The sequence below is a fragment of the Rhineura floridana genome, chromosome 3 (assembly GCF_030035675.1).
Source record: "Rhineura floridana isolate rRhiFlo1 chromosome 3, rRhiFlo1.hap2, whole genome shotgun sequence".
Classification (NCBI taxonomy): domain Eukaryota; kingdom Metazoa; phylum Chordata; class Lepidosauria; order Squamata; family Rhineuridae; genus Rhineura; species Rhineura floridana.
Window position 1 is genome coordinate 109,543,558 of NC_084482.1, and position 16,543 is coordinate 109,560,100.

The 16,543-nt window shown below is 43.2% G+C and overlaps 1 protein-coding gene across 3 annotated transcripts in view; it reads right to left on the reverse strand.

The window, feature by feature from the left end:
* The window catches only part of ADAMTS2 (ADAM metallopeptidase with thrombospondin type 1 motif 2), a 460,134-nt gene that overhangs the window by 295,929 nt on the left and 147,662 nt on the right, over positions 1 to 16,543 (reverse strand). For all 3 annotated transcript variants that reach the window (XM_061617298.1, XM_061617297.1, XM_061617299.1), the window contains exon 3: positions 496 to 649. In XM_061617298.1, coding sequence (XP_061473282.1) covers positions 496 to 649 — 154 coding nt within the window. The remainder of the gene's footprint in view (positions 1 to 495; positions 650 to 16,543) is intronic.

Consider the following 16,543-nt stretch of genomic DNA (forward strand, 5'->3'; position numbering starts at 1 on the left):
GCAACAAAAAATACAAAAAAGGCAATTCAAAAAACTCAGTATGTGGTGCTTGATCTGTGGTGGCTCTTGCACATATGTAAGCATCACAGTGTCACTGAGTGATATATGACCATGTGCTAACAAGCATAGGCCTCAGCATACCTGTCCTCCAGTATGCCATAGCTGTTCATATAGAGTGGATCTACATGTTGTTGCCCATTTGTAAAAGTCTCAGACTTTTTCTTAATTGGCCTACCCTGCCTATTTTAACATGGAAGGAATCAAAATCTGTTCAAGAAGATGTCGGTTGCTACAATACTGATTTAACTTAGACCCATTTTTTCCGGTTCCTCCAGTTCTTCCAAATAGTCACTGCTGTACCATGGTATGGAAAGAGAAGGAATTTCTCCTGTCAAGGATGCAAAAGTAGTGGGAGATTAACAGTTATACTGGCGATTGGACACACGCTTTCAACGGAGCTTTAAAAAAAACTTGTAATTAACATCTCAGCCTTACCTCTATACTGGATATCTGGGTACTCGCTGGGAAGTGTTTTCTTGGCAGTTGCCCTGCGATACACCACGTGTGTCCTCCCTTCTTCCTCCTCCCGCTTCCCCTTCTGCAGAGGTTCAATGAAGAACTCATCCTTGTCTGTGCGAATCATGCCAGCCTAAAGTGACAGGGTAAAGATTGAACATTTCAAATTACTTCCCATGCAGCAGACATTTTGAATAAAGCTTAACAATATGCTTAAGCACACTTTATCACTCTCCAGAGAGCAGTTAAGATGTAGGGAGTAAACAAGGTGAATTTTTTATTAGAACAAGAAAATACAACATCAGTGTCTCAACTTGACAAGGGAGGGCAACAGTGAAGTACGCGACTGAATGGATTTACCCCTGGAATCTAATTAATAAGAACTTGGATTAGGCTATGTGAGGAGAGGGACAACACCCCTACAATGGAAGAATTACTGATAACAATATAAAGTAACAGCAGTGAAGTTTGTTAGAATGGCATATCTTGGTATAGGAGCATACAAATGTTTGCAGCCCGGAGAACTCTTACTGAGGTGGAAACTTACTACTGGGCCCAGGAACAGATTCTGTATGATATGAAAAATTCCATATACCTGTACTGATAAAAGGATCCATCTGTCCTTTCATTCTCCTAGGCCTTAGGATGCAGGGGAGCCACCATGGTACTTTCCAGATGTTGTGGACTACAAGTCCCACCAGTCTGAGCTAATATGGCCAATGGTCACAGATGATAGGAGTTGTAGTCCCCAATATCTGGAAAGCATCACATTGGTTACCCTTCCCATCGGAAGGGGCACAGACAGACACTATTTTGGTGGGGGGCAACCAGCTTTTTGCTGCAAAAATGTTTGCTAACAAAATTTGACACAGCTAGTTTAGTTCTGCTGCGATAATATATAAGCACCAAGGTAACAATTCTAAAGTCCCATCATGCACCTTCTTAATCTAATTTAGATAGATTCCACACAAGAAAAGAGACAACAGAACAAAACCAGCCACAATGATTAACAATCTCTAAAGTGAGAAGGCACAATTTGATTTTTTTTTTAAATGTATTAGAGCAAGGAAACATCAACCTGAAATGTAATTTTGCTCCACATTTCTGCGCCTGATGTGAACCAAGTTTGCAAAACAGTGCATGAATGCTTATCGAACTATGGACTGAAAAGAATGCCTGTGTTCAGACAAAAGAAAGCAATTGTTGCAAGGCACCGTAGATACTTCCCCCCTATATAAAGAGGCTGTTGATACAAACCAGCAGCATGATAAATCCATACTTACATCCTATTAATTTTAATAGAACACTTAAGTACCTTGCAATAAATATCTAAACACTGTCTGAAGAGGAGGAGGGGCCTGCCCATATGGAGGCAACCTACCTGGCAAAAGATTTAGGGGGATGCACTGCTGACATAAGGTTGGAAGGTTTGCAAGTGAATAAGATGCCAACAGCTGTTTTAGCAGCTGGTTGACTCTGCCTACCAAGAAGAGGATATCTCTGGGAGACCTCATAAAGAAAGGGAACAGTGGGGAGAGAGCTGGCTATACAAATCTGGTCAGTATGAAAAACTGATGCCAAAGGTAAAAGCTCATGAAAACAGCTTGCCTTGAGGGATGAAGGCAAGGCAACAAATGCAAGAACTGCCAGACGTGAGGCCAGATTAAAGTCTTATTCATCTTCCTTCCCGAGCATAGGGTCCCTGCCTACTTCCTTTCTTTCTAAGACTGTCAAGGACCCAGCAGCTTCCGGCAGGAAACAGATGATCAAATTGACTGAAGAGTGCAAAGATCATTTGATGGAACTAGACTATGTGGAAAGCATCATTGACTTAACTCCACCAACTGTTACACATGGCTAAATTCCAGTGGCTTGAGTGAGACTTTTGCATGAGTATTCAGGACAGCATTGTATATCTAATGGGTGTGTATTACAGCCCTTTCTCATTTTTGTAGAGCTTTGTCAGAGACAGCGTCCCCACATGCTAACTCAATATACCCATCATCAAGCCATACATGTCTACTCTACTGACATGCCCACGCCCATCAAACCCAGTCCTATCCTACCAAGTCAATTGTTTGCCAACATCAGCCTAAGCTGAATCACTCATGTTTCTTCTTTTTCATTTGCAGGCTTGGAAATTATAGGGATTGTTCCCTGGAGTATAAGTATGTAGTGGTTTAACGGCAAAGCATAATGCTGCTCTGAGGTTTAAAATAGCAGAATGAGTAGAAAGAAACATAAAACAACTTTAGCCCTCTAGATACACAAACAAAAGCAGGAAGGTCTAGCAGCCTACAATTGAACAGAATTTTTTTAAAAAAATACAGCTTTGACAAAGAGGCCATAGTTCTCCGGGGATATGGGACATTTGCTTGAGAAAGAAGATGTAGTTTGTTCAGGCTGACTGCAGCTGGTTACTGGCAGAAAGCGGAAAGCATATGCTATTCTGAAGAGGCTATGCATACATGCACATAAAATGAAAAAACTGTGGAATAATCCAAATGTGTGCCATATTTAAAGAAATACATTACATAATATTTTTTCTTTTGGTTAGTGTACTTCAAGACAAAGGGTTTTTATCACACTACATGTGTTAATTAGCTTAGCAATGTCAGGCTATCTGTGCTATCTGCAGGTGGTATTCAATGCTAGTCCTACTCAGAGTAGACCAACTGAAGTTAATAGACATGACTTTGCAGAGTTAATAGACATGACCTTTGCATGAGGTTTGCATGAGTAGTTTTAGTAAGGAGGAACATCAATTATGCGATCCCAATTTCAGTGATCATGGGTAGACGGAGATATAGCCATGGGGAGGTGGTGTGCTACCACAGAAAGTGAGGGCATGGCTATCTACACCTAGTCCTTCACTCCCACTCATGGATGGGTTCTTCATTGCTCATCTGCTGTGCCCATTGGCCTATGTGTGCTGTTGTTTAATGCCAGAATGGTACACAATAAGACCACACTCATCCATGATTTGATCATGGATGAAGGTGCCGATTTGGGGTGCATGACTGAGACCTGGGTGAGCTGGGAGTTGATCTGACCCAGCTTTGCCCACCGGGATATTCAGTGCAACACCAGCACAGGCTGCAATGACTGGTGGGAGAAGTTGCTGTGGTCTACAGAATTTCCATCTCTGTCACCGAGAAACCACTCTGTCTTGGGGTTGGCTGTGATGGCTTGCACCTAGTGTCAGGCCAAGGAACAGTAAACTAGGGTTGCCGTTTGTGTACTGTCCACCCTGCTGCCCTCCACTTCTGTGACTGAGGTGGTGGAGGCCATCTCAGCTCTGGTATTGGAGGAACCCAAAATGATATTCCTGGGTGATTTCAATGTCCATGCTGAGGCTACTTCTAGTGTTCCGGCTCAGGACTTCACAGCCTCCATGACGACCATGCGGCTGTCTCAAGTTGTCACCGACACATAGGGCAGGGCACACCCTTGGCTTGGTTTTTGCTCCAGATGGAGGAAGGGGTGGTCTGGAGATAGGAGGGTGGATGTCACCCCATTGTCATGGCCAGACCACTTCCTGGTGAAGTTTAGACTTACAGTTCCAATCCTCCCCTGCAGGGGTGGTGCACAGATTAGGATGGTCCACCCCTGGAGACTAATGGAATCTACTGGATTCCTGAATCCCTGGGGGAATTCCCAGTAGATAGAGCAGGTGACCGTGTTGAAGCCCTTGTCATGCTGTGGAACACAGTTGCCCCTCGGTTGGCCCTCTCCAGCATTGTGGAGCCTGGTTTGCACCTTGGTACACCAGTGAACTAAGGGCAATGAAACAGGATGGACAATGGCTAAAGTGCAAATGGCAAAAGACATGCTGCGAGGCTGATCAGGCATGAGTAAAACATCGTAACTGTGCCTACTGTGTGGAGGTGAGGGCAGCGAAGAAGGCCCACCTCTGCCACCATTGCATCCTCAAGTAGAAGTCCAGTGGAGCTTTTTCATATTGTCAGGGGTCTGTTGACATCAACTCCAGGAAATGGAGTTTTAGACCCTTCACAGACCCACTGTGAATTGTTTGCAAGGTGCTTTGAGAGTAAAGTTGCTCACTTCCATAGCAATATTGATGCCCCATCTACATCTACTGTAGTCCCCAGTGAGGTGTCCAGTGCAACATCTGCTGCAACTTCTTGGGATAGGTTTCAGTTGATTTGGCCTGATGACATGGACAAGGTATTTGCAATGATGCGGCCAGCAACATGTCCTTTTGAACCTTGTCCTTCTCGGCTTATCAAAGCTTGCTGAAGGGGTGTGACCGAGTGGATCCAAGGTGTGGTCAATGCACTGTTGTGGGAGGGAAAGGTTCCAGCTACCCTGAAAGAGGTGGTGATCTGACCACTCCTGACAAAGCCCGCCCTAGACCCATTGGTTTGTGACAACTATCGTCCGGTCACAGATACCCGGGAAGGTGATTGAGAGGGTTGTGGCGCAGCAATTGCAAGTACATTTGGATGAAACAGACTATCGACCCATTCCAGTCTGGGTTCAGGCCTGATTATGGGACTGAATTGGCCTTGGTTGCCCTGATGAATGTCCTCTATCTGGAGAAGGACAGGGTTGTTGGAAGTGGTGCAAGAGCAACTCCTGTTTTGTTCGTTTGTTTATGTTCCAGAAGGGAGATAGAGTTAGGGTCCTCCAGATGGCTAGGCTTGACTACCTTTACCTGTGATGCTCTGACTGACTTCCTTCCGTTGTACACTGATATGCTCAGGGAAGCTTATCTGCCCCTCCTCCTTCCGCCCTTTACTTTCTTCTCTTCTTCAACTGTCTGAGAGAAAGGAGACACCTTTGTCTTGGCTCTCTCTCTCTTGAGCCATGAGGGCAACTCCCAAGCCTGGGTGTTGTGCCTCCAACTTAGTTAGTTAGAACTAGGTATGCCTTTCTATCTACTATGTATTTCTATAAATAAAGTAGCTTTTCTTATTTTACTGTCTTAAGTCTCAGTGATCTCAACGCAGGGTAAAAGCTTGCTACTTAGGTAAACGCACACATTGGCACACATGCATTTCAGACCATTAACATTCTCTGCTAACAAATATACAAACTTACACAACAAGGGTGAGTGTGGCCCTATTATTCTTACTTGATCTCGCAGCGGCTTTTGATACTGTTGGCCATGGTATCCTTCTGAGCCAACTTACTAAGATGGGTATTGGAGGCACTGCTTTAGAGTGATTCCGATCCTGTCTCCAGGGTCATTTTCAGAGAATAGCATTGGGCGATTGTCTTTCGCCCCTTACAATTGTGCTGTAGGGTGCCGCAGGGTACCATCTTGTCCCCCATGCTGTTTAACATCTACTGTATATGAAGCCCTTGGGAGTGGTCATCAGGAGATTTGGGGTGAGGTGTCAGCAGTACACTGAATCCTAGGAAGATAGAAGCACTGTGAGTTGGTGGTTCCTGAGTTCGGATAATTGGTCAGTTGCCTGCTCTGGATGGGGTCGTACTCCTTCTGAAAGAGCAGGTCCATAGTCTAGGGGTGCTCCTGGATCCATCTTTGTTGCTAGAGGCCCAGGTGACCTCAGTGGCTAGGACTGTCCTTTTACTAGCTTCAGCGGGTAGGTCAGCTGCAGCAGTTTCCTGACCAGGATGTCCATGCACTGGTAACCTCCAGGCTGGATTACTGTAATGTGCACTATGTGGACCTGCCCTTGAGGTTGATGTGGAAGCTGCAGCTGGTGCAAAATGTGGCAGCATGACTGCTCACTGGGGCAGGGTATCGCCAGCATGTCATCCCACTGCTGAAAGAATTGCAATGGCTACCTATTAGCTACCAGGCTAAGTTCAAGGTTCTGGTTTTGGTGTACAAAGCCCTATAAGGCTTGGAACAAGGATACCTGAAAGATCATCTTACCCCTTATATACCCAGTTGATCACCACATTACACAGGTAAGGGCCTCCTGCAGATACCATCTTATTAGGTGGTCCGTTCCACACAACATAGAAAGTGGAATTTTAGTGTAGTGGCACCTATCCTTTGGAATTTCCTCCCCTTAAATATTGGACAGGAGCCATCTCTGTTATCTGTTTGGTGCCTACTGAACACCTTCCTCTTTCAACAAGCCTTTTAAGTAGAGACCTTATCACAGTCTGAGTCTGTGTTGGAATCATTTTGTAAATATGTTTTTAAAGCTTTTTTTAAAAAAAGATATTTTTAAGGATGTTTTGTTTTAATATACTTTTTAAGGATGTTTTGTTGTAATATATTTTAAAGTCTGTTGTTTTGATGTTTAGACTGTTTTTAGTGCTTTTGTTTGCTGCCCTGGGTTCCTACTTGGAGGAAGGGCAGGATATAAATCTAATAAATAAATAAATAGGTGCATTCATTTCAATGGATCTACTCTGAGTAGGACTTAGTTAAATACAGCCCAGTGACTGTTTCTTGCATAGAGTTCCCTGCACCACTACAAATGTGAATGCAATCATCTCAGCAGTTATCACCTATAAGCTACAGTAAAGGGTTAAAGGTATGGCTATTCAACATATATTTAAGCTTTAGTTATAACTGTAATTTTTGCATCTCAATGTCATTCCACCTTACAAACTTTCTTCTTTATATGGCGAAATGGGCTTGAGTCCAAGAAAGCTTGTGACATAATAAATGTGTTAGTTTTTAAATGTGCCACAAGATTCTTTGTTCATTTTTTTCTTTGTAATCATTAAGACTATGAACAGGTGCTGGTCCCCTGCTTTTGGCATAGAAGCTCCCAGCCCTTGCTGTTACTCCTGCCGACTGCCTCGCATCTCCTCTTGATGTGCCTCACTGACTTCCACCATTTTAATTCCTAGGACATTCATAGTCATATATTCAAACCGTTAAATTAGCAGCAGCAATGGAGGCAGTTGTGGACACTGGATCATTAGAAAGTATGGGGTAGCAACAGTGAGCCATAACTACAATGGACAGCTCTAACTGACAGACCTACTTATTGCAATCTCTGCACCACAGTTTAATAAATGTGATATTTCCACACATCCTTTGTTCTTTCACAAATCTTTCATCTTATCAGAATTGGAGCACAAAAATCAACCTTTGAGCATGGCTGGTTGATTTTTAAATTTTAAGCCCAGCTTTCGCTTGCATGCTTGAGAGGAGCATTGTCAGTGACATCATGCCAGCAATTTGTAGAGAGTCTCAACACAGCACTTGAATGCTACAAAAGAAACACTTTTCCTTTTCATTTTTGTTTATTGGTTGTATGGGCCAAACTGCTCCCATTTACCTTGTCAATTAGCATGGTAACATAATTTAATACATCGTTAATTGAACGATGAGGCACTGGTTTTTTAAAAGCTAAACACCAGAATCTTGTATTGCGTAGTTTTCCTGTTTCTCTACCCAGGCCCACTGCAAGGTGTTCTAGATCACTGTTCTTCAACCTTGGGTCCTCAGATGTTGTTGGATTACAACTCCCATTATCCCCAGACAGCATGGTCAATGGTCAGGGATGATGGGAGTTGTAGTCCATCAATATCTGGGGACCCAAGTTTGAAGAACACTGTTCTAGATGATGAGGCAATTAAGAGTATGTGTGCGCACCACTCCCATCCTCTGCTCCTCACCATTCATCAGCCAGGCCACAAAACAGTACCGCAGCCCACTATTCAGTTCAGCTGAATGATTTTTTTTGATACAAGAAAACACACCTCATGGTACAGCCAGGCTTTATATTGCAACAAGTGGCATAACAGGTGTATCATGCTCATTGCACATCTGAGAAGCTGTTGGCATTTGCGGGAATGCCTCCTTGTCTATGAGACATTCTTTCCTTTGCTGCTTCTATACTTGTCAAAGGGCTGTATGGTACCAAGAATGTCTGAAAAATGCCTAGATTAAATAGCACACCTGCTCATTATAAAGTTATAGCAATTTCCTTATGATGATTTCTAGATGACTAAAACAGAGAGGCCACATTCTGCTTTCAGTACTAACTCAGTAAAGACTCAACAGAATCACTGGACTGCTTCTGGAATGACTCCATACAACTGAAATCACCATTAGGCCATGGAATTATTAAAATTCCATCTGCTGAAATAAAGGAAGGAGACAGCTCAGAAACATCTGCAAATTCTGGTGTTTTTTGTGTTTTCTTCTGGCTGTTTCAACAATATCAAAGTCTGTAGTGAAATAAGAAAGAAACGACATCAATAGTGGTATGTGTAGTTGGGCCCTCGGGCATGGCTTTCAATTTTCATTGGCTCTACAGCTTGTCTTAGTGTCTCCTATATAACTCTGAGCCAGCCCATAGAACTAATTATCACCCCCCCCAAGTATCACAAGATGCTCCCACGAAAAATGGTAATAATAATAATAATAATAATAATAACACCAAATATCTAAGAATACACAAAATAGGCTGGATGAATTCTATTTTTCTGTTCTAGTTCCAGCTCCGAACAGTTAATTTCCATGGCAAATCTGGCTTCCAATTTTAATTGCAGCCATTCATGATTGCTCATAAATTTATTCAGTAGTATAAACTCTTCTCTTTAATGCACAGTCCTGGACATTTTCATTCAAGAACATGTATCCAGCAGACATAGTTGCATCATGGGTGTTATACTTTTGATTCCTTTTGTAATTCATGCTAATTTATCTTAATTCACTTTTCGCTCTAATTTACTGTCCAGTTCAAAGAAAGGAGGATAAAAATGTATCCAAGTTAGCCATGTCTATTAACATCAGTGGGTCTTCTCTGAATAGCATTAGCTTTGTATACATTCTAAATTTTATACTGTTAATTGACTTTTATTGACAAATACTGTTTATCTTTGCATTCACATATTTCATTTATTTTATTGGGTTCAGCTAAAGTTTCTTTAAAAAAAATTTTATATACATTTGAGAGTCGTGTGTGGTCATTCTCATCAGAGTCCCCGTCTAATTGAGGTGCTATGTACATCAGACACAGCCTGACAGCAAAACAGTATTCAGTCATCCTCTAAAGTTATTTATTGTGAGGAATCATAATATATAATCCTGGTTCACAGAGTTTCACTTTCACTAATACTGACTGAAGTGAATGGAGTATGTAACATATTCGAGGAAACTGTATGTGAACAGCTCTCTTCCCCCAACACCACTTTGTTGTGTTGGGCTGCAGCATTGATCCATTCGACATATATTGCATTTGTGAAGTATAAAATTCCCTCAAAGATTTTGGATTTGCCAATGACATCTCCAAGCCAAATAGTCCAAATCTGCAAATGTGCTTCCGTAAACTAAATGGACTTACTGATATTATCCCAAGGGAAGTGCTTCTTCCCACTTTCTACTAGAACAAATTCCCTTTCTTGACTTCAGTGTAGTTTCCCTTTTTCTGTAGCCATTTCCAGGGCTGTAATTCACCATGTTAAAGAACTCAGTAAAACAAGGGTCATTCTCCCAGTCCCTTCAAATGCTACCAATTTCTCTTGAATTCACTTGGCTTTCTTTAAAAGTTTAATTTGCTGGCGTACTTGGAATTGACAGCAATCTCCAGGTTTTACAGCTTGAGGTCCTACTGCTAATTAAGTGTCTCCTCTGGCTGAACACTCAGCAAGTGCCTTAATTGTCTGCTCATTCACATTCACATCACAGCTTCATGTTCTAGAACCATAATGAAGGAAGCCTGTACAGCCTCTACAGCTGCTTCTCAAATGCTCTGGAGTTCAGACCCATCCTGTTGCCCCAGCATTAATTAATGTTCGTTTTCTCCTCATTAGTATAAGTGTATGTACCTTCTTTTCTCGCTACACAAGCGAGATTTAGCTTTCCTTTTTAAAGCATGCAGCAAGGCAAGGAATATGTGTATTCTCTTGAATTTCTTTTTTTGGGGGGATCTAAAATGATTACCCCAAGTACAGGTATGCAAAATATTACTACTACTACTGCTACTGCTACTACAAACTCAGCCAACTGTTCAACTATATGTAAAAATAAAGCTGGTCTTTGATTTCTATTGACATGACTGTTGCCAGTCAACCACTCTCTGAGAATGGGAAGGGGAGAAGACAAGAGTGGGCACAACTGGGGGCACTGTCCATGAGCAAAAGACTTCTTGAAAGCTTAGCATGAATTCTGTTGGAGTGAATTTGGCATGCACTCCATGAAGCAATTTGCAGACCAGGCCTCCAGATTCTTGCATATCTAGAAGCTAGGAATATAAGCCTAATTGAATGTCACAGACTCCAGGCCCTTCAAACTTCATGGTCTGTGCCTGGGACTTAATCTTGTGAGTTATTGGGAACTGTTTATGCTGAAGTTCAGACCCAATGCCAACACGCATCATCCTTGGGCAGCTGCTGTAACCTCAACACCCTGGCAGGACCCACAGTACGTGCCATTCAACCAGCACTCCAATGAGTGCCAGACGGCCAGGTTGCATTTGTATTTCCCACAATGCCCAACACAGCATCACTTTGGGCCAGCAGTCTCATTTTACTGCCCACCACTTGGTACTCTTACAGCACCAGGAGGGCCCACCAGAGGGCTTCCTCAAACCTGGAGTCAGCACTGCTCAAATCAGAGACCTCTTCAGGCATGGAAGGAAACAGAAGTGTACAACATCAGCTCCTGCAAACTGTAGGCAACATAAAATCCCTGAACTGGTCTGGTATAAAGCAACCTGATTTCCTACCCTAGCCTGGCCTGAGCAACAAAGCATTACCTTCTGCTTGCTGCACTTTACTGTGTAATAATAGTTTCTGAGCACAGATATCTTAGAGTCTCCCCATATAGCAAATGTTCCATTCCTGGGCAAGGTCTTTGAACGAGTGGTGGCAGGCCAGCTCCAGACACTCTTGGATGAGACCAATTATCTGGATCCATTTCTGTTGGGCTTCAGGCCTGGTTTTGGCACAGAAACAGCCTTGGTCACCCTGTATGATGACCTCTGTTGGGAGAGAGACAGGGGGAGTGTGACTCTGTTGATCTCTCAGCGGCTATCAGTACCATCAACCATGGTATCCTTCTGGGAAGACTGGCTGAGTTGGGAGTGGGAGGGACTGCATGCCGGTGGTTCTGCTCCTACTTGGCGGGTCGGCTCCAGAAGGTGGTGCTTGGGGAACACTGCTCGGCACCCTGGAGTCTCCAGTATGGGGTTCCACAGGGATCAGTTCTGTCCCCCATCAATTCTGTCCCCCATTTACATGAAACCGTTGGGTGCAGTCTTCCGGAGCTTTGGAGTGCATTGTCATCAGTATATGCTGATGACACGCAGCGCTATTTCCCCTTTTCATCTTCTTCAGGTGAGGCTGTCAACGGGCTGAACCAGGGCCTGGCTGCGACAATGGACTGGATGAGGGCTAATAAACTGAGGCTCAATCCAGACAAGACTGAGATGCTGCTAGTGGGTGGTTCTTCTGACCAGATGGTGGATGTCCAACCTGTCCTGGATGGGGTTGCACTCCCCCTGAAGGAGCAGGTTCGTAGCCTAGGGGTGCTCCTCAGGTAGCCTCAGTGGCATGGAGTGCCTTCTACCACCTTTGGTTGGTGGCCCAGCTATGCCCCTATCTGGACAGGGATAATCTGGCTTCAGTTGTCCATGCTCTGGTAACCTCTAAGTTAGATTACTGCAATGTGCTCTATATGGGGTTCCCTTTGAAGACAGTTCAGAAACTGCAGCTTGTGCAAAATGCAGCAGCCAGATTGGTAACAGGGACCAGACGGTTCAAACATATAAAACCAATTCTGGCCCGCTCGCATTGGTTGCCTGTATGTTTCCGAGCTCGATTCAAGGTGCTGGTTTTAACCTATAAAGTCTTACACAGCTTAGGACCACAATACCTGATGGAATACCTCTCCCGACACAAACCCACCCATACACTACGCTCAATACCAAAGGCCATCCTCTGGGTGCTGACTCCGAGGGAAGCTGGGAGGCTAGCAACAAGGGAGAGGGCCATCTCAGTGATGGTCCCCAAATTATGGAATGATTTGCTTGACGAGGTGCGCCTGGCGCCAACACTGTTATCTTATTAGAACCAGGTCAAGACTTTTCTCTTCTCTCAGGCATTTTAGCATGTGTTTTTAAATTGTTTTTTAAAATGTGTTTTTAAATTTGTATATTTGTTTTTAATGTTTTTAATTGTTGTAAACCACCCAGAGAGCTTCAGCTATGGGGCAGTATACAAATGCAATAGATAGATAAGACAGACAGACAGACAGACAGGTAAAGATAAGATAAGATATTCCTGGACCAGATTGCATCGTGAGAAACAATACTTTCAAAATGGGAAAGAGCTGCTGTAGCATGAATGAAGCATGGCTGTTGCATGCAGTTCACTCCCCTCTCCTCCTTCTTACTCTTTATAGTCACACCAGCTCCTTGTGGGTATGACATGGGCAATCTTCACATTGATATGTGAATCCCTGTTCAATATTGTCCATTCCCCCAGGCCAGGATAGCTGAAGCTGGGGCAAATACTGTTGCTTCAGCAATGAAGCTGCTCAGACCAGCAGCTTTCATAGGAGTTGGAGGCTCCAGCCCTCCCTGGCTCTCAGTCAGGCCCTGATCTAAGCAGATGCTTCCATGTGCTTGTCCCCTCCCAATTAGTCTCACGTGCAGCTAGCTGGGCACTCTGAAGTTCCGTCCTGGTTCACCATCTCCTTTGCTCTTCTTGCTCTGGAGGAAAAGTGGGGGAGGGGCAGGAACCCAGGCAGCTAATGTAGGGACCTCCAGTCCTGGAGTAGGGATGTCCAGACCAGCTACCTCCTCAGAGTGTTTGGCAATGTGAACATTTGCTGGAGGAACCTGCTCCCCTTCCTCCTCACCTGAGGAGGTGTGGGCAGGGCTGAACCCTGTGAAAAAAATATATTTTAATGTAACCTCCACTCCCTTGAACCAGTGAATTGAGGACAAAGCTGAAAGGTAGAATCCTAATTCACATAAACTACTTGGTAAATGTGCAGCCCAATCCTATGCATGTGTCATAGTCTTGCTGTGCTAACAGCATAGTGTGGGTGCATGTATGGGGTAGACGTTCAAACCCTTTAAGCATGGGTTTCACCGAGAATCACTCACAGTAATAACTGACCAAGTGTTTATCTGAGGAATAGTAAAAAACAATCCACATAAATGGAAGCCTGGGGTGAACACATTTGGAACTTGTAATCTCCTAAACTCATCCCTACCCAGCTAATCCTCTCTACCCTCTCCCTCTCCCAGCTCTCAACTGATAAAAGTCAATGCCCCCCCCAAAAGAATCCATCATACGACTTCCCCTTCCAACTTAGGACCATAACATTCTCTACTGCAAGCAATTTCCTCCCCACTCCCCAGCAAACACAAACCCCAAACACGGTTCATGATACACGTTTATCTGGAAGGAAGTCTCATATGGGACAATAGTGTTTACTCCCAAGTAAGTCTGTATAGGATTTCAGCCTTAGCCTTAAATATCTATACACTTTCCTCCATCCTTAAAATGTTTGTTCAAAAGTTATGAGCATGATAGCTTCTGTATACAGATTTCTAGAACCAAAGAGACATAGAATAAACTGTGTAAAGTCATTTTTTTTCTTTTTAATGTAACAGAAGCATGAAAAAGTATCATCAAGCTTTGGACCTTCTGCCACATTCTTACTGTAAAACTATCATCATTTGTATAGTCTGCAGTTGGGAGGGCAGGGCAGAGGAAGGTTTAAACTCAAGCCATGCATTTCCTGTATTTCATTTAAAATTCTATAAGCAGACTATTTTCAAGCTTTTAAAATGCATGTTTACATTTGTACAGTTCCATTAGCCCAGGGAAAGAAAAAGTTTAAAATATTATAAAAATATTTCCCAGGGTAATATTGCATTGATCTATCAGCCTGCCGTCTACATTAAGCACAGGGCATCCCTGAGCAAATGAAGTGAAATGATTTATGTTGGGCTACATCTTTGCTGCTTACAAAAATTTACTTTTAGCAGCAATATAGTTTTGATAGGATAGCCTAGTAGCTTGTAATCTAAGCCTCAGAGTGCTCTGCCAGCACAAGCCTCATAGACCATCAAGCTGTTAGTCATTTGACAATAATTCATGCTCAGTAAATAATAATGACAGCAGGACTAGCCTTTCCAAGCATGTGTGGGCCATAACACTACAGTTAATAGGCATGCTTATCCTCTGGCCAAAGTCTCTCAATTCTGTATTGAGGAAAACCAAATCCTGCAGCCATAATAAGTTATGAAAATTAAGGACACTACCTAGTCCTCACAGAGGTGCAACTGTACCCACTGGTGATTGGCACAGGTCTTTCTTTCTCTGCCCTATGGCTCTCGGTCACATACACACCATAGCACACCAGTGATTCTTTGTTTATTTTTTAAATAAATATACTCACTTAAAAATCATAAAATACAATAAAACGGTCAAAGTTACAATAAAACCAGTTTTAATTACTATATTTTTTCAATCAATCAATATGCACCTCCCCATATATTTATCCAATCATCCATCCCTTTCATCACCAGCATTTTGCCCCACAAGTTATTACAATGGATGGCTGAAAAATGGCATGGGAGATACACACTGGCTTCTCTTTCTGTGCAATGGCTGGTACTCTGCTGCATATGCATGCTGAGGGTCAGCTGGGGAGGAAGATCCATTCCCTGACCATTTGCACAGGTTATTTTGTACAACCATCTCTGCATTTAATATTCAAATTTTCAGTCAATATGGCTTGGATATATGTGGTCAATCTTTTGCTGATATATGCCTTTAAGTCAATTATGACTTATGACGGCCCTATGAATCCTTTGGATACATTCATAGGGTTTTCATGGTAAGAGATATTCTGAGGTGGTTTACCACTGCCTTCCTCTAAGCCTATGGCACCTGGTATTCCTAGGCAGTCTCCCATTCAAGTACTAGGCAGGCCTGACCCTGCTTAGCTAATAGTAGCCAATAGGAGGAATAGAAAGAGATGCAATATACCAACACGCCATGCCCTGATTACCGGAAGGCCTCCCAAAATATTTTTTAAAATTTCCAGATGCAATCCAAAATATTTCCAGACTCTTTTCAACAACTAAGTGGGCTTAGTGTTTACCTCCAAATAGGGTACTCCACCCCAGATCTTGACCAATCCAGACTCCAGTAGAGGACTCAGAAAGCAGAGGTGGGTGAGTCAATAATTATACATGCTTAATTGTGTCTACTTTCAAGCACAGAGAGCCAAGGAGCAATTGCAGGAGGACCAAGATCCAGAGGATCAGAAGCAGTATTAGCAAAAACAGCAAAGAGTCTAGACTAGCAGATTTGCCACAATAAACCTGTTAGTCTTTAAGGTGTCAAAAGATACTTTACAAGGAGGACTCCCCTGATTGGCCTGCTGCCTTCATGAAGGCTTACAGGAAGCTATTTCACTTGTCATTGGCTCTTCCTAGTCTACCAACTTGAAAAGATGTCTCACTATTTCACTCTAAAAACAAAATATTACATATTTTTAAATGATTTTAGTAACTGTACATATATTGCATGCTCTTTCAAGTTGATATCACATTGCCTTCTTCACCACACCTTGGACAGGTGCCACTGTTGCTCCAGTCTAATGAGGCTCCTAGTAGCACCCAGTGTTGGAAGTGGGGCAACAGCAACTCCTGTCTGGGTTCTCGTCTGTATTCAGGAGGAAGATAGTGTTAGGGTCCTCCAGCTGGCTAGGCTTGCCTTCCTTTACCTATGCTTTCCTCTACCTAACTTCCTTCCATTGTAAACTGTTATGCTCAGGGAAGCTGACCTGCCCCTCCTTCCTTTGTCTTCTTCTTAGACTATCCGAGGAGAGATGAGGCATCTCTGTCTTTGTTCTCTCTCCTGAGCCATGGGGGCAATACCCAAGTCTGGGCTTTGCACCTCCAACTTAGTCAGAACTAGGTATGCCTTTCCTATCTACCATGTATTTCTATAAATAAAAGAGCTTTTTCTTATTTTACGAAGTCTTAAGTCTCAGTGATTTAAAATGCAGGGTAAAAGCCTGCTTCTTTGGTAAATACACACACTGGAACACACAGCTCAGACCGCTGAGTTGCTTTGCATATCCATAATGCCC